Below are 23,255 nucleotides of genomic sequence, written 5' to 3' on the forward strand. Positions count from 1 at the left end.
TAATAAATATTTTTTCAAACTTTTTTTTTTATTTTGAAGACTCAACATTGTCATTTATGAATGAAGAATAATATCGTTCAAATAACTGCCACGACTGGCTTTACAGTAGGCCATTCGATCAACCCAATTTTTAGGCACATTTTCGATTGTTTGGGCTCCAATTTCATGAATGGCAACTTCGATTTCGTGTTTTAAAGCATCAGTCGTCTTTGGATGGTTCGCATAGCATTTGTCCTTAACGGCTCCCCACAAAAATTAGTCCAACGGGCTTAAATCACAGCTCCGAGGCGGCCAATTGAAATCGGAATTTCGGCTGATTATTCGGTTTTCAAAAACGGTAGCCAAAAGTCCGAGTGTAACTTTGGCAGTGTGACAAGTTGCACGGTCCTGTTGAAACCAAATGTCGTCCATGTCATCCTCTTCAATTTTTGGAAATAAAAACTCGTTGAGCATGTCACGGTAATGCTCGCCATTTACTGTAACCGCGGAAGAAGAAGACTCACCGCTTTGGAAATAGGTTTTCAATATTTCCCAATTTGGTTCAAGCGTATAGCGTCCCATTTCGTAAATGTCAAACCTTTAACTAGATTATGAACACATTTGACACGTCATTTGTGTTATCATTCTCAAAAAAATAGGTGGTTCAAAAAGCAAACGCTATATGGCCCACCCTGTACTTATATGCTTATACAGACACACATATAAATACATAAAGGGTGGTCCATTTATGTGGTGGTTTCTTTTTAACAATTGAACGAATCAGTATATTATTGGCTTATTCGAAAGAGCAAATATTCTTTATCGTATACGAATTATGAAGCTGCCCTGGCTGGCTTCGTAGCTGCGCATTCTGAACCTAGTTTTCCAAGACCTTGGTCATGGCTACTGTCTCTATTTCACCAACAGCAAGTCATTATTAATTTTAAATGCCTGAATCGTTAATAGATTGTTCAAAATTGTCACTCTCTGAGTAATCTTGGCGATAACGTGCGGCATTCCCCACTTAGAGAAAAATAAGTTTAATCAGAAAATATGATTTTGCCAACAAAATCGTTGTCCATTTCGAGCATTTTAACGAAGCGGAATCTCTCAAATACTTACTTAATTCGACCTTGCAAGTGATTACTTTGAAGTTTCTGGTGAAAAAAATCAAAGGCGTGGCCAATATCAGCCTGTTAACCGGCTATTAGCGAATTTGAAGGAATCAGTTGATTGGCTGACGTAAACGGGGTCATGACAACAGTTTGTTTACGAAGTATTGAGACTGCGTTGGTGATCCAAAAAAAAAAACCAAAAGTCAACACACTTTATGCTTCGTTGCTGCCATAAGAACGACTTATTGAACGAGTGTGTGAATGTGTGGGAAATGAGCGGCCGAGTACGCGCTGACGAGGCGGCGGAAGATACTCGCTCAATTTCGTTCTTCACTACGAGCCAGCAAACGCCTCTAACATGCAGGAAACATTTCCCTTATCTGAGTTCCTGGGCACAGCAATATTGAGAGAATTGAAGTTGCCGATGAGCTTGCCAGGAAGGGGTCGACAGAATCAGTTTCAGTTGCCCCTTCTCAGACATCGGTGTCCTCTTCATCGTTGTTAAATTCTTTTCTTTCTAAAAAAAGCGCAAGACATCATCGTGTGCTATTTCGAAAAGTCTATGGCCTCAATACGATATAAATAGAACGCTTAAGGTGATGGGAATCCCCCACCATTCAATTTCCAAACTCATTACGGAGTTCACTGGTCACTGGATGGTCGGTACTCATGCGGAGAAGCTTGGAAGCCCTCTTGCAGAAGCTGTTGGGATCCTTCAGAGAAAAATACTGTTGAACACTTTCTCTGCAAATGTTCGACTTTGGCGGCTAGGCGCTTGAGATTCCTTAGCGTGCCCTTTGGGGATGACTTGAAGAAATTCTCCAGCCTAGATCTCTTTTCTCTCCTCCACTACAGCAACAGCACTGGATGGCTGTAGTCGGTTTTATCTTCTCTACATTTTTTCGCAGGTAGTGGTCTACATTATGGTATCCAAATGGCGCGTAAGTATGATACTTATTGCATCTGCCTTACTTGACTTGCAACGATTTTCTATAAGGAATCATATGATATACGGCGGCGGCCATTCAGAATTCGGAAAACGTTGGTTCGATTATCCGTGAAGCACCAAAATGAAGAAAACGATTTTTCTAATAGCAGTCGCTCCTCGGCAGCCAATGGCAAATCTGCGATGAAAAAGCTCCTCATAAAAATATCTGCCGTTCGGAGTCGGCTTGAAACTGTAGGTCCCTCCATTTTAACAACATCAACACGCACGCCACAAATAGGAGCAGAAGCTCGGCCAAACACCCAAAAAGAGTATAAGCACCATATATATATTGTATATATATTATAGGGTTTTCAAATAAGAGGTGTTACTTTGATATTCAAAGAAAACGCCAATTTTTTAGTAATAGGACTATCAATAAGTTCGTGCGGTTTTACAACAGATGGCGTAACTTGATTATTATTCCATCGATCCACATTTCCAAACATTCATTGGAGAGCTACTGTCGTAAGGCACAAACGTCAGTATAAGTTTTTTATTTGAAGCGTAAACAACAATATTTTTACCACACTTGAAAATGTCGAATTTCGTGCCAAATAATGTGTTTTTGCGGGGAATTCTTCTTCATTATTTTAATATGAAGAAAAAAGCAGCCGAAAGTCATCGTATCTTGGTGGAAGTTTATGGTGAGCATGCTCTATCTGAGCGAACGTGCCAGAAGTGGTTTGCACGCTTTAAAAGTGGTGATTTTGGCTTGGAAGACGAAGAACGCGAGGGTGCGCCGCCAAAGTTCATGGATACCGAATTGGAGGAATTGCTCGATCAAGATCCGGCTCAAACGCAAGAAGAGGTTGCAAAAACTTTGGGAGTTGATCAATCAACCATTTCCAAACGTTTAAAAGCCATGGGAATGATCCGAAAGGTAGGCCATTGGGTGCCGTATGAATTGAAGCCAAGAGACGTTGAACGCCGTTTTATGGCATGCGAACAACTGCTTCAACGGCACAAAAGAAAGGGTTTTTTGCATCGAATTGTGACTGGCGATGAAAAGTGGGTCCATTACGACAATCCAAAACGTCGGGCAACGTATGGATACCCTGGCCATGCTTCAACATCGACGTCGGCGCAGAATATTCATGGCCTGAAGGTTATGCTGTGTATCTGGTGGGACCAGCTGGGTGTTGTGTATTATGAGCTACTGAAACCGAATGAAACGATTACGGGGGATGTCTACCGACGACAATTGATGCGTTTGAGCCGAGCACTGCGAGAAAAACGGCCGCAATACGCCGATAGACACGACAAAGTTATTTTGCAACATGACAATGCTCGGCCACATGTTGCACAAGTGGTCAAAACATACTTAGAAACGCTCAAATGGGATGTCCTACCCCACCCGCCGTATAGTCCAGACCTTGCGCCATCCTATTACTATCTCTTCCGATCGATGCAACATGGCCTGGCTGACCAGCACTTCCGTAATTACGATGAAGTCAAAAAATTGATCGATTCGTGGATTGCGGCAAAACCGACCGAATTTTTCACAAAGGGAATCCGTGAATTGCCAGAAAGATGGGAAAAAGTAGTAGTAAGCGATGGACAATATTTTGAATATTAAATTTGTAACCATTTTACGTCAATAAAGTTTCAAATTTCGAAAAAAAACCGCACGAACTTATTGATAGTCCTATTATATGTAAATCGGATGTTTATTTCATTATAAAGATGAAGGTATGCCATTAATAGTGGAAAATAACATCAGGCAAATGACCACCACGACCACGTAATACCCTTTTCATGAAATTTTCTATAACCGAATTGCAAAGTGGCTGCTCTACATCCTCGATAGCCTCACGAGTTCCATCGTTGATGTCTTGAACAGCCCCTGGGGTGTTGGCATAGAGCTTGTCTTTCACGTGGCTCTAAAGAAAAAAGTCACAAGGTGTAAAATCACAAAATCTCGGTGGCCAATTGTGATCACCCCTTCGAGAGATAACACGGTCCGGAAACTTTTGCCGTAAAAGGTCAATGGTTTCCTTGCTTGTGTGGCACGTAGCGCCGTCTTGTTGAAAGTAAACGTTGTCAAGTTCAATATCATCCCATTCCGGCATAAAATATCGTTAATCATCTCCCAATAGCGCAGTCCATTCCAAAATAACACCTGTTATTGGAAAACCCTTTATATTATATATAGAAAAATGTTTATGGTATATATATTGCCTTTGTTACCAATGACTAGACTAGAATTTGCTTGTAAAATTTATTGCATGCGACGAGTAGTAACCTCCAAATTAAGAGTGTATTTAATGACAGCGGGCCATTTGATTTATTTATAGCTCAACGTTCGATTTCCCGATTTGGTTGTCTACCACTTTTCTTTGTACATCCGTACTTTTTTTCAAATGGTCGTAATAAAAAACAACATTTTTGCTTCTTTTTAATTTTTACTCTATCTCTCTCAATGTAAGATCTCTCTCTCTCCTCATGCTAAAATTTGTCAAATTCACAAAACCTTTGCACGCGGGCAGGGCCGTGGAGAGAGTATTCGGGCCCCGGGGGAAACTTGAGATGCGGGCCCCTTCAAATTTTTTTATTTATCAAAGTGCGTATTATGTTATAGTGAGCCTCGAGTCCGGCCCCTCTGAAAACTCCGGGCCCGGGGGAAAAAGTATCCGATCCCCCCTCCCGCCCTCTCGTCGGGCCTGCTCGCGGGATATGTTTTGTTTCTAAACCAAAATAACCACATAAATATCAGAACCAGATAAAGCGATCAAAAGCATGTATAGTATAATCATTTTAACGTAGTAACTTACATTGAAAACTTTTGAATTAAAAGCAAACGCTTTTGGTCTGATAATTTTTTCGTTTTGCACAGAACAAGAATTTGCGTGTTACTAAAATACCAGCAATAAATTAAGAATAATTTCCGTTATGAGATGTCGCTTTAAAAATACAATCAATGAAATTAGGTATATTGGAACATTTTTCTATCTTTGCCTTAAAATTTTTCGAGTGTTGCAGTCAATAAAGAGCGCCAATATATTAAGTCAGTCCATAAGTTCGTGCGTATTTTATTCCTAGTTTTACTTTTGTACGATTTTTGCATACAAAAAATTAATCGCGGAATATAACGGAACTATTTATATTTTCTTTGATACATTGTGCATTCAACAAGTGATTTTAATCGCGGATAGAAGCATATCGCTGGTCGTCCTGAAGTCTTTAACTCCGCCTTGCTCGAACTCATGGAAGCTGAGCCAAATTTGATAGTCGATATGATAGCTCAGAGGTTAAATTCATCAGATGGAACAGTTCACAGGCACCTGGTTCAGTTGGGAAAGGTTTCAAAGCTGGGAAAATGGGTTCCGCATAGACTTTCCGTCGCCAACCTTCAGCAGAGAGTGAATGTGTGTACTCAGTAGCTGCAACGGCTTGGAAATGAACGTTTTTTTAACCATATCGTTACTCGTGATGAAAAATGGGTCCTTTACAATAATCCTGTTCGCAAACGCCAATGGTTAGATAACGATGAAACACCAGAACCGACACCTAGAGATGGCTTTCACCCCAAGAAGGTTCTCCTGTCTATTTGGTGGGATATGGCCGGTATTGTTTATTATGAACTTCTGGAACCAAACCAGACGATAACGGCTGATTATTATTTCCATCAGCTATCAAACCTGAATGAGGCACTTAACAAATACCCGACCGCCTTTAGTGAATAGACGCAAAGTTTTGTTTCACCACGACAACGCAAGACCTTATACCGCTAGGCAAACATTAGGCAAGCTGAACGAGCTCGGATGGGAGCCAATGCCGCATTCACCATACTCTCCGGATATTGCACCTTGTGATTATCACCTTTTCCGTAGACTTTAATGCCATATGAGTAACAAGAACTACTCCTCAAAAGAAGCTATAGAAAAAGGATATCGAAGCGCATTTTGGCTCCAGGGAAAAAAAGTTTTTTGAGCATTGAATTAAAAATTTGCCTAAACGTTGGCAAGGCATTGTAAATAATGAAGGAAGATATATTATTGACTATGGAGGCCTTATGGACGTACCTGATAATTCCAGAGATTATATTCCCTCTACCCGGTTACCCTAATCCGTGGAAATGTCAAATAAGAAATATATTTTATTGCTTAACGTTCGTAACGGTACTTTTCATTATTTTTATAAACCTGGTGAATACGAAGCTACAATTGTGCAATGCTTTTGAGAATTTTACTAAGCAAATAACAACAACTATATTACAAAAATACGTGCTAATCAATTTTTAAGACTTCAAATAGATTTTTGGCTATGTTACGTACCCAAACTGCGATTCCAGCCAGACATCTCTGATATTACGGCAGTGGTGGGTGTTGGCATTTCTGAAAAAGAGTAATAAATAATTAGATACAGTTGAAAAATTCTCTGCTTTTGCTAAATTTATGTGCATATCACTTTTCCAACCCCACCACCCTCAAACGAGGATTCAAACGCGATAAAACTTCACTTTTTAATTTAAACACGTCTTTTACTAATGCTATTTTAACGGTATCCTCCAAATATTTGTTTTAATTTGTTCACCCAAAGACCCAAAATTCTACAGCGCTTTTGTAAATTTCGCATTTCAAATGAGTTTTACACCCGATGTTCCACTTTTTCTGTGCAATTGAAGTGAACATCACTGCCATAGCACTTTTACGCAACATTTAATGTTTTACCTTTCCTCTCTCTCCCTTTTTCAATTCACTTCTCTATTTTACTTTCCATTTCAATGCACTACCATTTAATGCCCGCCACCCGCTATCTTGTGAATTTAAATTGCACGTATGCATGGATGTGTACAAGTGGATGTGTGTGTGTGTGTGTGTGTGTATTTGCAATGGTGGGCATTGGAGATGCGTTTGCAGGCGGCTCATAGAGGTTCCACCTACCATCAAGTTTAATGTTGCCATCCGTTTCGCCCAATGAATTTTTAGCGACGCATCGATAAGTACCAAAATCGTTGGGACCCACCGAGCGTATTTTTAATTTCATGTATTTCGTGTAACCGCTAACAGTTGAGGTTGTCTCGTATTTGTCACCAGCGCGTGAGGTATCTGCAAGGAGGGAAATGGAAACAAAAATATAAAAATTAGATTTTATTGCCGCATTCAGAAAAGGGTTAAAAACTACAAAGGCGAACTCATTGGAAACGGTAAAGGAATAGTAATTTGTGTTTTTTTTTAGTTATTTTTTCTTGCACTCGAAAATTCTACACCATAAGTAAACTTATAAGTGCGTTTTGTCCGATTTTAAAAAAGATTATTAGACTGATGTACAATTTTCTTGGAAGGACAGAGCATAGCTAATTTTTAATAGATTAATACTCGTAAGTCAGATATTTATCATTTCTAGAAATTGAGGATATTTTGTATGATATTTGCTATTAAGAAGCCACATACCCGAATGGCTTGGTGCGTGACTAATATACGGAAGGGCGCAGGTTCGAATCTCTGTGCATGAAATACCAAATAATGGAACATTTTTTCTAATAGCGGCCACTCCTCGGCCGACAATGGCAAACTTCCGACTGTATTTCTGCGCCATGAAAAAGTCTCTAATAAAAGCAACTTGTCGTTTGGAATCGGCTTAAAACTCCTACAGTTTATCTACTTATGGAACGACATAAAGACTAACACCACAAATAGGAGTGGGAGCTCGGCCAAACACCGAAGAAGGGAGTAAGCGCCAATTGTCTGTACATATACAAGTACCTTACAAGACAGTGCTGAGTACTTTCGACAAAAATTCCAACAGATTTACAAGGATTTTATTAGTCTCTAATACATGCGCATTATCAGAATAGCATACCCAACATTTTTTAATGGGGAAATGAAATATTTCATTTGATATTCACTTTCCCGGTTCGGTGTGAATTGTGAATTCTATTTCTCTTTTACCAATAGCACTTTCATATAAGTGAAAAATATATCTACTGTACTTTAAACGCCAAGGCAACTCATTTGTATGCTTATAATGTGGCTGCTCTGAAACAAGTTCTAGTGTGAAATTTAGCTGCATTTGTTCTAAGGTCGCCGTAGCCGAATGAGTAGATGGTTGGCTAAAAGTTGAAAATTCGTGAGTTCGAATCTCCGTGGATGAAACACCGAATTAGTGTGTAAAAGTTTTTTAATGGAAACAAAAAATATAAATTTTATAGTTTCTAAATAAAACATTTTAACGAAACTCCTCAGTCTGATTAGTTTTTAATGAGGAAAATGAGGAGTTATTGCGGAGTTTGTGCTGATTACTTTTTAAGGGCGAAAATGAGTAGTTTGATCCTTCCGTGCTGATTACTTGTTGAGAACAAAAATGAGAAGTTGCCTTGTCTTTAGAGCAGAGTAGGTATATTTTTCAGTTATAAGAAATGACTATTGGTAAAAGAAAGATAGAATATCATACCGACAAGGGGAAACTATTAGAACTTCCCCATGGCTACAACAAAAATAAGTAGTTGGATGAGGATAGTGATGATGATAATATGAGTGCTTACATTTACATATATAAGAAGGGACCCATTTGTAATAAATATTAAATATATACGATTGATCATTACAGTAGTTATTTCCACAATATAATTAATCGCCCCAACATTCAATGCTGCCTACTTGGACTTCAGTTTTGTTAAACACAATGCCCAACATAAGAAAGCGACTAGATGATCCAGTAAAATTTATAAGTCGTGGTTTATAAGGTCAAAAAAATCAATTTTTTTTTTTCGTTTTAAGTGATTCCTAATATATTTCAGAATATTCACACAAAGTTACAGAGCCTAGTTCTCAGTATTTCCGTAGATACAAAGCCAAAGGTAGGCGAGCGTTAGGTAGTTACGCTGTGACCGGACAACTATACGAGTAGTACAAACTTTATCTTCTTTTCTCGACTTTTCATTTTTATGATTTTTTTGAATGAAAAAAAAAACTAATGAACCTTTTGAAATGAATCATAGCTTGTTCCCTTCAGTATTAAATTCTCTTCTATTTCAACTAACAAAATAGATAAAAAAAAATTTTCAAGATTTTTATACCAAGTTGGAGGTAATTTTTTTTTTATAGAAAGGCATTTTTTTCTTTAAAACCTACAAAAAGTTGAAATTTTGGAATTTCTCTCAGTTTTCTTAGTTCATCTAGAATAAAAAATCATGATAATTAGAAATCCATTTGAATTTTTTGCTTTAGATAATAATTACGAGCTGTATCTTGTACGCCAGTTGGAAACTCCAGCGTTGCAGCGCTCTACTAATTTCTATGTTAAACATTTTTTTCAACTTATTTTAACCAGTACACACATTTTTTTATACTTTTTAAATGTTCATTAAAAGATAGAAAAAACTTTGCCGTGCTAAATTAATTTTTTCCTTAAAAAAAAAATCGCAAAGAGATGCAATTTTTAGACCTCATAAATTAGGCTCCCCCCTTAAGTAAGTACAAATTAAGTTGGAAAATAATATAATAAAATATATTGAAAATTCGGAAAATAAATATATTAATCCTTGTAGCGAACCTGCATGCGCATATAGGCCGCTTTATTAATTTGCAGTTTGTCAAGGAAGTTTTTTGACATCTACTACTGAGACATATGGCTTAAAAAAATATGTATTTTTCATGTTTTTTATCAATCTTTGGTTCTATTTGACTAATGTAAATAATTTTTGGGAGAAAATACAGTTATTACTTTTAAAAATAACATAAAAATAAAAAGAAAAAACATTATAAACTTCAAACACAGCTGTTAAGGTAGTATTTTTACATTTGCAGTTAATAGTCGGCGCACTCGCATATCGGCACCCACGTCATTGTTGACAACTTTGATTTCGAGGTTGTAAAAGACTTCGTTTATTTAGGAACCAGCATTAACACCGATAACAATGTCAGCCTTCAAATCCAACGTAGAATCTCTCTTGCCAGCTAAGTAGGCAAATGAGTAGTGAATTCCTCTCTCGGCGAACAAAACTAACACTCTACAAGACTCTCATCATGCCCGTCCTAACGTTTGGCGCAGAAACGTGGGCGCTGACAACATCCGATGAAGCTCCACTTGGAGTGCTTGAGAGAAAGATTCTGCGCAAGATTTTTGGACCTTTGCTCGTTAGCAACGGCGAATATCACAGGCGATGGAACGATTAGCTGTATGAGCTTTACGGCGACATAGACATAGCGCAGCGAATAAAGATCCAGCGGCTTCGTTGGCTGACAAATGTTCCGTTCAACTCGGTCAAAATCGCCTAAGCGGTTACCGCGTCAATTAAGAAGAAGCAGATGTTAATAGCTTTAAGTTCAATGTCTCAAAAACTGATATGTGCACCAGTGCTTTGCATGTAAACCGAGCAACTAAAGTGTGGTTAAGTATCAAGGGCCGGTGTTGATTTTGGATAAAATAAAATTTGTTTAGGAAATTATTAGCATTTTTCTTTATTATGATAATACTGGTACAGCTCAAGTGGAATAAAATATTGGCCAAATGGTCGCCACGGCCTCGGCGGCACACCTCCATCCGATGGTCCAAATTTTCGATGACGCTGAGGCATAATTGAGGTTCTATGCCGTTAATGTGCCGAATTATCTCATCCTTTAGCTCTCGAATTGTTGCTGGCTTATCGACGTACACCTTTTCTTTCAAACAACACCAAAAAAAGAAGTCCAACGGTGTCAAATCACTTGATCTTGGCGGCCAATTGACATCACCGCGACGTGAGATTATTCAGCCATCAAATTTTTCGCGCGAAAAAGCCATTGTTTCGTTAGCTGTGTGACGAGTGGCAACGTCCTGTTGAAACCACATATCGTCCACATCCATATCTTCTAATTCGGGCCATAAAAAGTTCGTCATCATCTCACGATAGCGAACACAGTAACTGCCTGACCGGCCTCATTTTGGAAAAAAAATACGGCCCAATGATGCCGCCGGCCCATAAACCGCACCAAACAATCACTCTTTGTGGGTGCATTGCTTTTCGGCAATAACTCTTGGATTCTCATTCGCCCAAATGCGGCAATTCTGCTTATTGACGAATCCACTGAGGTGAAAATGTGCCTCATCACTGAAGATGATTTTCTTCAGGAAGTGCGCGATATGCATTTTGATTTGAACGCCCGTTTTCATAATAAGCCTGAATAACTTAAACGCATTGCTCGGTTGAGTATCTTTCCATGATTCAAATGGAGTTAGCCTGAGATTGAAGAATGGGAAATGAACTGCAGAAAAAACTTGACGTTTAGGTGTGATTCATATTCAACATAGGCCCTTGGAATTTAATCACCCTTTAAAATACCTTGTAACTTGCTTCTCATAAAATTAACCAATTTCTGAAGATTATAGACTTGTGTGTGTCGCGTTGTTCGCTGACAATAACGTTTTTGAATTCTGTCCGACCTTGGCTGTGTTATGTTGCAATGTTTTCTTTAAATATTATAAAAAAAATTCTAATAGATTAATATCCGGGCTTTGGACTGATATATTCCATACTTAACTGCAATTCAAAGGAAGCCACCCTTATCAGATAATCTGAGCTTTTTATTTTGGATCGCTGTTCTGGTAGAAAACTGGATGTATCTGTGATCCGAAAAAGAATGAGCGCTGAGCACCCTCCACTCAGATATTTTTAAATAATGAAGCCAAATTTCGTTGTACTATTTGTCAAATGATATTGCAGAATATTCAAATATGATCGTACATCTCTCTTATCTTCTCTAAACACCAAATCTTCCATTCCCTTGCATCTTCACACCCAAACTGAAAGTTTGCCAAATTTTACTGTCCGTATAGATTTTGTTCAAACCACAAGGTGATTGCAGAAACTATGTAATGTCCACTTTGGCTTGGGCAAATCCTATTAGTCTAAAGGGATCAATAAACCTAAACCGCGCTGGACGAAGTAAAGTGTGGTTAAATTTCAAGGGCCGATGTTGAATGTGAACCACACCTAAACGTCAGCGACCCCGATCTTTCTTATTTGAAAGAAAAGGTATGCGTCGATAAGCCAGCAACAATTCAAGAGCTAAAGGATGAGATAATTCGGCACATTAACGGCATAGAGCCTCAATTATGCCTTAGCGTCATAGAAAATTTGGACCATCGGATGGAGGTGTGCTGCCGAGACCGTGGCTGTCATTTGGCCGATATTTTGTCCCATACGTAATTGAACCATACTACGTTTATCATAATAGAGAGAAATGACAATAATTTCCTAAAAACAGTGTATTAATTCAAAATCAACACCGACCCCTGAAACTGAACCACCCTTTAGATAAGGAACTATTTGCATTTGGTGGTCTTTGATGGTATGCCACCGAGGCCGACGATTTTTTTTTCTCCATTTGTAATTGACCCATACCAGTTTTATCATAATAAAGAAAAATGACAATAATTTCTTAAAAAAATTGTATTTGATTCAAAATCAACACCAGCCCTTGAAACTTAACCACCCTTTATATACGCCTAAAAAGAGACGATGTCGAAAAATAAAAAAGGTTTACGCCAATTAATTGAGTGGTTTTTATTTTCCAAACGACCCTCGTGCGTTAATAGTTTTCATTTAATTTGTAAATGTGAGTAAGTAAATGACAAATTGTGGATATAAAAGAAAAACAGCATTAAAAATCAGCCCTTTCCTTCAGTGAATTAAACTGAATTTTGGGCAGCAGTCTCATTTTTTTATTATTACTAAAATTATAGTAACTAAGTTTGTACTCGACCTGCTTTTTGAAACATGCATGCATTTAACTTGGGAGTGTTTACACATATCCATCTATATATATCTATATGGATTCAAGTACATGGATAATATTTTTCCTTAAACGAAAAGTTCGCTTTATTCAAATATCCTCTTCAGTGCACTCTTAAGCTTCTTTTAAAGTATATTTTGTATGAAACTTAATTAAACATTTTAGTCATGTTTGTATGTATATATGTATGTATGTATGTATAAATGCAGTGAAATTCAGAACTTAAGAAGTATAATTCTGGGCGAAGCAGTTAAAACTTGTATTGCAGACTCTCTTAATTTCTACTTCTATTGGAGTTTCACAATTGTTCTTTTTTTGCCTTCTTTCTTACACGACAACCATCCGTTAATAGGGTGGTCGACTATTCGACTTTTTAAAACCGGAATTTATCATTCACAAAACTATTTACTTATGTAAGGTTCAGACCTCTATATATTTTTTTCATGTAACTCATTTAACGGATTTTCTAGTTCAAGAGTTGGATGTTCGGCGCCCAACATAGCCCCCCGTTCTATGTAATCAAATTGTGTTAACATTGTTTAAGTATTTAAATGGCAAGAAAATCGTCCGAAAGGGCTCAGTCTTAAATCTTTTTCACGTAAACATAAGATAAAGCAAGAACTGCTACTATTCCAGCTGGAGGTGATCTTAATTAAAGCCGAAAAATCTGAAATTGATTATCCAAATTTTCTGAACCATAAACGAATATAAAATTTGTTTTTGCCTTTCTGCTGAGAAGATTAATCTAAAAAAAAAAGAAAAAGTCTTGAAAAAATAAGTAATGCTCCTTTTGCACTTTCACTATCAAAGACTTTCACAGATCAATGCCAAATGCTTTTAGTATAAAGTAAAGTTAGTGAGAGTCAGTAAAACATCAAACTTTGTTTCCAACAGGCTCTGTCCAATCCTAAACTAGAATTCAACAGTTCGGCATATTGCATGTTTTCTATTTATAGAAGCTATAACCGGGAGATGAGGTCTAAAACTCAAAGTGGTTTTATAATATGATCGTTCGCCCGATTAGGGCTATAGATTCCATAGCTCCGTTCTTCTTAGAATCGACTCCTTTTGGGTTCTAAAAGGTCGAACTTCCTTTGAAAAAAACTCGCGAATAGATATGTGGGGAAAGATATCTGGGTTGTAAGGATGCAAAATTCCCGCCTTTATGACTAGAGAAATCTCTTTTGGCAAAAAGTTGGAAGTCCAAGTTCTCGACCGAAAAGTTTTGACAGAAGCCCCAACTTAATTTACGGCATATGCATTGGTGCACAGTTAGATTAGCGTATAAAGGGTTGTTAAATTTTAAGGGCCGATGTTGAATGAAAACCACACCTAAACATCAAGTTTTTTTCTGCATTTTATTTGACATTTTTCAATTCCAAGCCAACTCAATTTGAGTCACTGAAAGACAAACAACTGAGCAATGCGCTAAAGTTATTCAAGCTTATCATGAAAACGGGCGTTCAAATCAAAATGCATATCGCGCACTTTTTGATTTTTTCGGTCAATTTAATCGTCCGAATGTGCGCACAATCGGAAAAATTGTGCAAAAGTTTGAGCAAACCGGGTCTGTAGGAGATGTGAAAACACCAGTGCATGCTTGTAGAGCATAGTGTGGTTGAAGAGCCGTCGACCTCATCTCGTCGTCGTGCCCAACAATTGCACCTCTCACGCTCGTCGTCGATGAAGCAATTGACTCAAGAACTAAAGCCTCTTGACCATTTCAAGTGTCATCAATGATCAGAATGGTGGCAGGAAATGGCAACAGAGAATGACCAATTTTCGAAGAAAATCATCTTCAGTGATGAGGCACATTTTCATCCAGTGGATTCGTCAATAATCAATCCAATTCGTCAATTATGACAATCCAAGAGTGATTACCGAAAAACCAATACACCCACAAAGAGTGGCTGTTTGGTGCGGTTTATGGGCCGGCGGCATCATTGGGCCGTATTTTTCGAAAATGAGGTCGGTTCGGCAGTTACTGTGAATAGTGTTCGCTATCGTGAGATGATAACGAACTTTTTATGGTCCGAATTGGAAGATATGGATGTGGGCGATATGTGGTTTCAACAGGACGGTGCCACTTGTCACACAGCTAACGAAACAATGTCTCTTTTGCGCGAGTAATTTGATGGCCGAATAATCTCACGTCGTGGCGATGTCAATTGGCCGCCAAGATCAAGTGATTTGACACCGTTGGACTTCTTTCTTTGGTGTTGTTTGAAAGAAAAGGTGTACGTCGATAAGCCAGTAACAATTCAAGAGCTAAAGAATGAGATAATTCGGCACATCAACGGCATAGAACCTCAATTATGCCTCAGCGTCATCGAAAATTTGGACTATCGGATGGAGGTGTGCCGCCGAGACCGCGGTGGCCATATTCAGTCTGTGCGCATACCCACTAGAAGCCTAGACCTAGTTTCCCCCTTTAAATATTATGGAAAAAACTACAGGGCGAGTATTTTAATATTTTCGGCGGCCACTGTAGCCGAATGGGTTGGTGCGTGACTACCATTAGGAATTCAGAGAGAACGTAGATTCGAATCTTGTTGAAAGAGCAAAATTACCGAATTTTTTTTCTAATAGCGATCGCCCCTCGGCAAGCAATGGCAAGCCCGCGAGTGTATTTCTGCCATGAGAAAGCTCCTCATAAAAAATATTTGCCATTCGGAGTCAGCTTGAATTTGTAGGTCCGTCCATTTGTGGAAAAACATCAAGACGCTCCCCACAAATAGGAGGAGGAGCTCATAAGCAACATGACTTTTGTGGAACACTGATGTCAATCCGGAGAGAAAGAGGAGTCTGCTGAAGCCCAAAGGTTTTAATATTGATAAATTGTGCTACGAATGGTTTGTGAAGACACGAATTAAAGGCATTCCTCTGCCAGGCACACTTATGAGGAGCAAAGCTAAATAAATTCCAGTGAGACTCAATTACGACGATTTTAGTGCATCATCCATCAAGATGATATAAAAAGTTTTACTTCGCGAAACATTTATAATGCAGATGGGGCTGACTTGTATTTCCGAGCATTACCTGATAAAATATTTGCATTAAAAGGTGAAAAATGTACAGGTTCAGAAATGGCTAAGGATAGGCTCACAATTTTATACTGCGTCAATGTGGCTAGACAAAAAGAACTCCTTTTTGTTATTGGGAAATCTGCAATACCTCGGACATTTCGCTACATAAATTTGAACAATTTACCCGTTACGTGGCGATCAAACAAAAAGGCTTGGATGACGTCTGATTTGATGACAGATTTTCTCGTGTAGTTTGATAGCAAAATGCAACTTCAAGAGCGGAGTGTCGTTCTATTTCTAGATAATGCGGCTTCCCATCCTCGTGGTCTAGAATTGAGAAGTGTTAACGTTTGTTTTTCTCCCAGCAAGCACAACAGCATTCCCTTTTTGAACACACCTCGTATGTATTTTTGTTTGTACTGCATTAAGGGGTTACATGGGTTTCGTCGGGTAAAAAAAGGCATATTTTCAATATTTTTTTTTTTCCTATGTAAAAAAGTATTTATTTAATTCAATCTTTTTTCTGTCTTATAGATACATATTTAAAGAATAATTTCTGAAATTTTCACAAAAATAAATTAAAACTCCTCCATTGTGACGTCTTTTCTGGTGACCCCTCGAAAAAAAGGTTCGTCCGCGTTGTCAGCATAACTCCGGACAGGCTCATCAAAAATTAAAAAACAAAAATAAGTGTTTTAGTTAAGACCATAAACTCGTGCTTGAACGAAGGAAAGACAAAAAAGTAAAAATTGGAGTTTTGGCAGATATTTTTCTGAAAAAATTAAAATTTCGGTCAAATTTGCTTGACATTTTGTTTCTTAAAATAGTTTTAATTAAAAAAAAAAACAATCCTTCGACCAAGCACGAGTAAATTGTATTTCGAACACCTGTGTTAAATTTCATCAAGATCGGTGGAGTAGTTTTCGAGAACATTTGACAATCGACTTTGAAAACGCGGTTCCGAGAAAAACGCGTTTACTTATACTGACAAAACTATCTGTTTACGGCAGGTTTTCGTTTAAGAAATAGGGTCCGGTAGAAGATACTATACTGTATATATAATTGGCGCGTACACCCTTTTTGGGTGTTTGGCCGAGCTCTTCCTCCTAATTGTGGACCGCGTCTCGTGCGGCAGATATTTTTCATGAGGAACTTTTTCTTGGCAAAACTACACTCGAAGGTTTGCCATTGCCTGGCGAGGGGCGACCGCTATTAGAAAAATGTTTTTCTTCCTTTTAGTGTTCCGCCGAGATTCGAACCTACGTTCTCTCTGTGAATTCCGCATGGTAGTCACGCACCAAACCATTCGGCTAAGGCGGCCTTGTGGAATATAATACAGAATAAAATAAAGTATGTAATAAGCTGCAGGTATATATTATTATATCCAAGTGTGTGTGTATGTATATATAATAAACATACACCCACACGGACGCGCAGTACACTTCTGAGTTGTAGGTACAATTTAAGTTTTGTACAAATACATATATGTAGCGTATATATGTGAGTAAATACAGAACTTATATATTTGCTGGTGGGTGTCTTTCGACAGCACGCAACCATAAAATTTTTTCTACGTAAATATTTCTTTGGTTTCTTACTCTAAGATTTTTATTTCCTTTGTTTCATTCAATTTTATTTCTTGTTATATTCTTCCAATTTTATTGCTTTTCTTCGTACATACGGAAGAAGATGTGTAGCTCTGCATACATATGTACGTATATTTGTATGTGCAAGTCACTGAATTAAGGTCAGAAACTTTTAATAACCCGAGCATATTTTTACAAAGCTTTTATAAATATATATACACTGGTATGTATGTGTGCTTGTGCGCGCGTGTGTGTATATGTGTGCAATATGAAACTTCTTTCTTTCAACTTTCTTTTCGCCCTCCCCGTAGTATTCGCTCGCTGTTGTTTTATGCTCACGTGCGGCTTTGCTTTGTTTTGCTCCGGGCTTAAGCTTGTTCTTAGCGCCACGAAAATATGCATGTATGAAATTTATGCGCTTGTTTATTGTCGCTCCATTTTTTCACACACGTGAAAATGAGATTTTGACTCATTTCTACTACGTTGCTGTTTCTTTCGTTTCTTTTATTGAACAAACAAAATAATTATTAGCATACGTTTCGGCAGACTCATGTAATCGTTTCTATTTACAAATGAATCCAACGACAATTTAGTACATTTACTACATTTTAGGTAGTCGAAAAAACCTCTGCCGACTTTTTTCACTTTTTGTGTTTTTTTATTGTTTTTCCCTTATTGCTACTGGTGTTGCTAGCGACATTTTTGATCATTAATATCACGAAAGAAAAAAAGTAAAGCTTAAATATAGAGAAAACTTTTTAACTGTCGCATGTCACATATGGCATGTCATTTATGAGATATGGGCTGGCAGCACACATGCGATTTACATCACAAAACTCGCTGCAATTTGCTACCCGGTTAGTCAGCGTCTTCTATTACAGACAGCCTTGAAGTTATTTAGTGGCGTTTTGTGTGATGTCAAAACAAAAATAACTATTTTTTTTTAGTCTGTTAATGTTAAGTTAAGGTTTGAAGAAAACTAAGTTTGGCATTTTTGCTTTGCTATGTTAAACTGGATGAAACGAGGCTTACTGTTCCAAACTTAATTTTTTCAGACGTATTAGAATCTATGAAACTGAGTGCTTTTTTTCTTAAGAACTTAAGAGCTTACAATAATACAAAACAGTAGAATGAATTAAAAAAAACTTAAAGAATGAATTAAAAAAAACTTAAATCGCCTACTCCACAATTTTATATGAATGAAAGCACCCAACACCGTCAGCAGAAAAAAATGTGAAACATTTTGTTTTTTTTATGTCTCCCCTTTATTTATTACCGTCTGTTATATGTTAACAATATGTAATTTTTGTACAATTAGGGTATATTATGTTCTTTTACCAATGTAAGAATAACAGATTATTATTATTATTGTTTTTTTTATATTTTTATTATTATTTATTAGGTATATCTAAATATAGAGGAGTACTAGCTGCCAGGGCTTATGACTCTTTCTTTAAGTAAGGCGTTTTTCAATAGGTGCGCTTCAACTTTTTTCCAATAGGGAGGGCGAACGACGCAATATTTTTTATTTTTCGCTTGTCATTTGTGAACTTCATTAGTATACATTTCATCATGGAACGCTATACACTTGAGCAACGATTGCAAATCGTGCAAATTTTTTATGAAAATAATCGTTCTGTTGCTGCTACTTTAATCCAGATTTTTTCCAAAAAATCATCTTCAGTGATGAAGCTCACTTTTGGCTCAATGGCTTTGTCAACAAGCAAAATACGCGTTACTGGGCTCACGTGATTCATGAGGCACCGTTGCATCCCGAAAAAATCACTGTTTGGTGCGGTTTACATGCCGGCGGCGTAATTGGCCCATATTTTTTCGTTGACGAGAACGATCGCCACGTTACTGTGAATGGAAATCGATACCGCGACATGATAAACGATTATTTTTGGCCGCAATTGAATGATATGGACTTAGACGACATGTGGCTTCAACAGGACGGGGCCACAAGCCACACAGCACACGCTACAATTGATTTGTTGAAGAGTAAGTTCGATGAGCGCATTATTTCCAGAAATGGGCCGCTCGTGTGATTTGACGCCTCTAGACTATTTTCTTTGGGGTTATGTGAAGTCATTGGTCTACAGTAACAAGCCGGCGACGATTTGTGAGCTCAGAGCTAATATTGAACGCGAAATTGCTGGAATTTCGGCCGATTTATGCAAAAGAGTGGTCGAAAATTGGGTTCAACGATTGGACTTCGTAAAACGTGCACGCGGTGGTCATGCAAAAGAAATCGAGTTTCATACTTAAATGTATGTGTTCAAACTCGATAATAAAAAAAAAATTAGTTAAAAAGGTCAAACCGTTTGTGTTGTATTCAAAAAAAAAGTTGAAGCGCTCTTACTGAAAAACGTTTAATATAATGCCTGTGTTGATTTAGTTCCAATTATGGAGTTTAAATAATCTTTATTGACTTACATTGTTTCAGAAAGTTATATATTTTGTGAATGTTTTGAGAAGAAGATTTTTCAAGAAGTGCGGAGGGTTTAATGTCGCCAAATATTTTGATCCTGTGGTTTCGGAGATTGGGGCATTCATCTAGTAAGTGGTCGACCGGGGAAAGTGATCCACACCAAGGACATGTGTTTTTGGGTTTTCCTGTGAGGAGGTGTTCGTGTGTCAAGAGGATGTGCCCAATGCGTAACCGGTGGGGGTTTTCTCCTGATGGGTTAACTTTGCTGTACCAGGATGAAAATTCTTTCCAATTCTTATCTTTCTCACTTTGAATATATGCTGCAACGATCCTAATCGAATCGTGTTTTTCAAATGTTGCAAAAGTAAGGCAGGGTTGGAAATGGATTTGTTTGGCGGCCGCATCTGCTGCCTCGTTACTTGGGATCCCAGCATGACCCGGTACCCATAAAAAGTTGATCTTTATATGATGAGTATTTAATGCTGCTTTAATATTTTGAATTAGACTACTGAAGGTGTTTACGCTTCGGAGCCCACTCAAACATGATAAACTGTCTGTGCATATTACGAAATTCCCCTTCAGTTTTGTCGCATATTCAATAGCAATTTTGATTGCCAGTGCTTCGGCTGTGAAGACTGAGGTTCCATCGAAAAGCCAACCACCTCATATGATTAACCCTGTGTTGGAAACTACGGCGAATGTGGCAACATTATTGGTTTTAGATCCATCTGTGTAGATGAAGCTCCAGTTGTCTTGAGTATACTTTTCAAATTGTTCGCCAAATAGAGTTCTGTAAACTTCAGGACTAGTTGCGGCCTTTTTATACTGATGTAGGCAAACGTTTATGGCTGATTTATTAAAGATCCACCAAGGATGACGTGATGGTTTGTTACAAGTTTTCGGAGGCAGAAATTGAGAGTTTTCGGTACCAAACGAGATTTGATTTTTCGTAGGCCCAAATGGTCTTTCAAAATAGTTTTCACAGATCTTTCTGATATTCCGATCATATCAGTAAGGTCTTTAACAGTCAACCGACGATTTTTGAGCACTAACTCCTTCACTTTATTGACGTCGATGGTCGTCCGGAGTGCTCCAAGTCATCAACACGATCTCGACCCTCTTTGAAGTATTTGTACCACTTATAAACATTTTTCTGCGACATGGTCGAATCAGCAAATGCCTTCTGCAACATGCTAAACGTTTCCGCAGCCGAAATTTCATTCTGCAAATAAAATTTGATGGCACTTCTCTGCTCAATCAAATCAGACATTGTAAAAATCGAAAAATGCACTCTTGGTCGTTTGGTAAACACAAGCGTAAATATATTACTGATAATGACATTCACATGAAAGTTGGCCCAGATGTTATTAACAGTGCTGTCAACTCATAAAAAAAAATTACTAGAGCGAAATTTTAATTCCGCGAAGTTTGACAAATAAATTCACCTTACTTTTCGCCCACATGCTTAGTGCACCATTTTGTGATTGTTTCTTGGATTGTGTCCACGTTTAAGTCACGATATATGGCTTCATTGGAAAAAAACCAACCAGCATTTGGTATATTTCGTAATATTTTGGATTGTGTTCGCTGTATGAGCTGAAGATTTGTGTTCTTAGCCGTTCGCCATATTTCTATTCAGCATTTTCAGATAGGAGTAATAATTTTTTTTAGTATAGTCACCTTATTACAAAGTGATAGTTTTGATGCTCTTCCGATTAGCCAACTTAATTGCCGGTACTTATTCTAGATTTGATTTCTTTTGTTAATGATGTGCTGCTTCCATGTTAGTTTTTCGTCAATAGTTATTCCAAGATATTTTGCTGCTGGGCAGATTTTTATTTTGTTGTTTTTTAAGGTAAGATTATATTTTGATGTCTTTTTGTTTGTATATATAACTTGTATAGTTTTGTCTCTATTAACTTCTATCCCCATTCGTCAAACCAGTTGACTGTATTGTTTATTAATTTTGGAAGTGTAAAGGTCGCCAGTTTTTTGTCGTTGTTTGTCGCCATTAATACAGTATCTTCCGCGAACGTTGCTATCATTGCAATATCTGTTGTCGGCGTTGGCACATCTGCGGTGTATATTAGATATAAAAGAGGACCTAATACACTGCCTTGCGGTACTCCAGCTGGCATTGGTAGAATATCGGAATATTCGTCTTCATATCCTTTATAAAATTTTCGATCAGTTATGTAGCTCTTCGAAAGTTCAAAGTAGTTTTGTGGAAAGATTCGCTTGAGCTTATGCAAAAGTCCTTTATGCCAAACTTTATCAAAGACTTTTGCAATGTCCTGGTATACGGCTACACAATATTTTTTGTCATTCATATCGTTAAGTATTTTGTTAGCAACCCTGTGGATTTGTTGGAGTGTTGGGTGTTGCCGAATTGATTGCTTGGTATCACTTTTTTTGTTGTCAAAACTGGTTCTAGTCGGTCGAACAATATTTTTTCAAACACTTTTGAAAGTATTGGCAATAAGCTGAAGGGTCGATATGAGCCAGTTTTGGTGGCATCTCTTCCTGGTTGCGTACGGCGGTAATTTGAGCAATTTTCCATAGTCGTGAGAAATATTTAGTCTCTAACAAGCAATTAAATATGTTTCTTATGAATTACAATGCTATTTCAGGTAACTCTTTTAAAATTTTTTCATTTATTAGGACATATCCTGGAGCTTTTTTATCGTTTAGCTGTATTATTTGATTTTTAATTTCGCTTATGGTGGTCTTTCTAGTTTTGATTTGCGGAACGTTTATTATGTTATCAGATTTAATGTTAATGTTTTGATTAACCATTTCGCTTGTACATGTGTCTAAGAAGTTTTTGGCTAGGGTATCGGCTTTTTCTTTGCTTGTTTTTGCCCATGTGCCGTCTTCTGTTTTGATGGGAGGTTTACGTATTACTGCGCCATTAATGTGTTTTGTTGCTTTCCATAAGGAGTAATTTGTAGATGCAGCTGTTCCCAGGTTTACCATATAATTTCGAACTTTACTCTCCTTGTGTTTTATAAGTAATTTCAAAAATTAAGGCAAATATAACTGCATACCTGAAATATTTCTAAAAACTCTGAGTAAAAAGTGTGAAATATTTATGAAAATTTTCCGAATTTTGGTACAGTCTGTGCGGTTTAAGAATCCCATGTCTAAGCAAGACAGTTGTTCGACACTCTCGAACAGAGGTTTGCCGAGGATTGACATTCCCTCCATAGGGCAGGCATTCGCAGAGGAAATGGAAGATTGTTTCCTTTTTCTCCGGTTGTTTACAACTGTGACAGTATGTGTTGTGAGGGATGTCCATTTTGGCGGCTTGTTCTCGGATACACCAGAAGCCAGTTATAACTGCCGTTAGTCTCCAGGCATCCCGTCGTTTCATGTTTATCAATGTTAACGATTGCTTAAGGTTGTAGGTGGGCCA

At 37.7% G+C, this 23,255-nt stretch overlaps 1 protein-coding gene across 1 annotated transcript in view; it reads right to left on the reverse strand.

Moving 5' to 3' along the window:
• LOC128864479 (uncharacterized) overlaps window positions 1–23,255 on the reverse strand; it is a 143,060-nt gene that overhangs the window by 53,802 nt on the left and 66,003 nt on the right. Inside the window, exons 7-8 of the mRNA XM_054104158.1 lie at window positions 6,966–7,130; window positions 6,357–6,416 (exon numbers count right to left, since the gene is read on the reverse strand). Coding sequence (XP_053960133.1) covers window positions 6,357–6,416; window positions 6,966–7,130 — 225 coding nt within the window. The remainder of the gene's footprint in view (window positions 1–6,356; window positions 6,417–6,965; window positions 7,131–23,255) is intronic.

Source organism: Anastrepha ludens, chromosome 5, assembly GCF_028408465.1.
Source record: "Anastrepha ludens isolate Willacy chromosome 5, idAnaLude1.1, whole genome shotgun sequence".
NCBI lineage: Eukaryota > Metazoa > Arthropoda > Insecta > Diptera > Tephritidae > Anastrepha > Anastrepha ludens.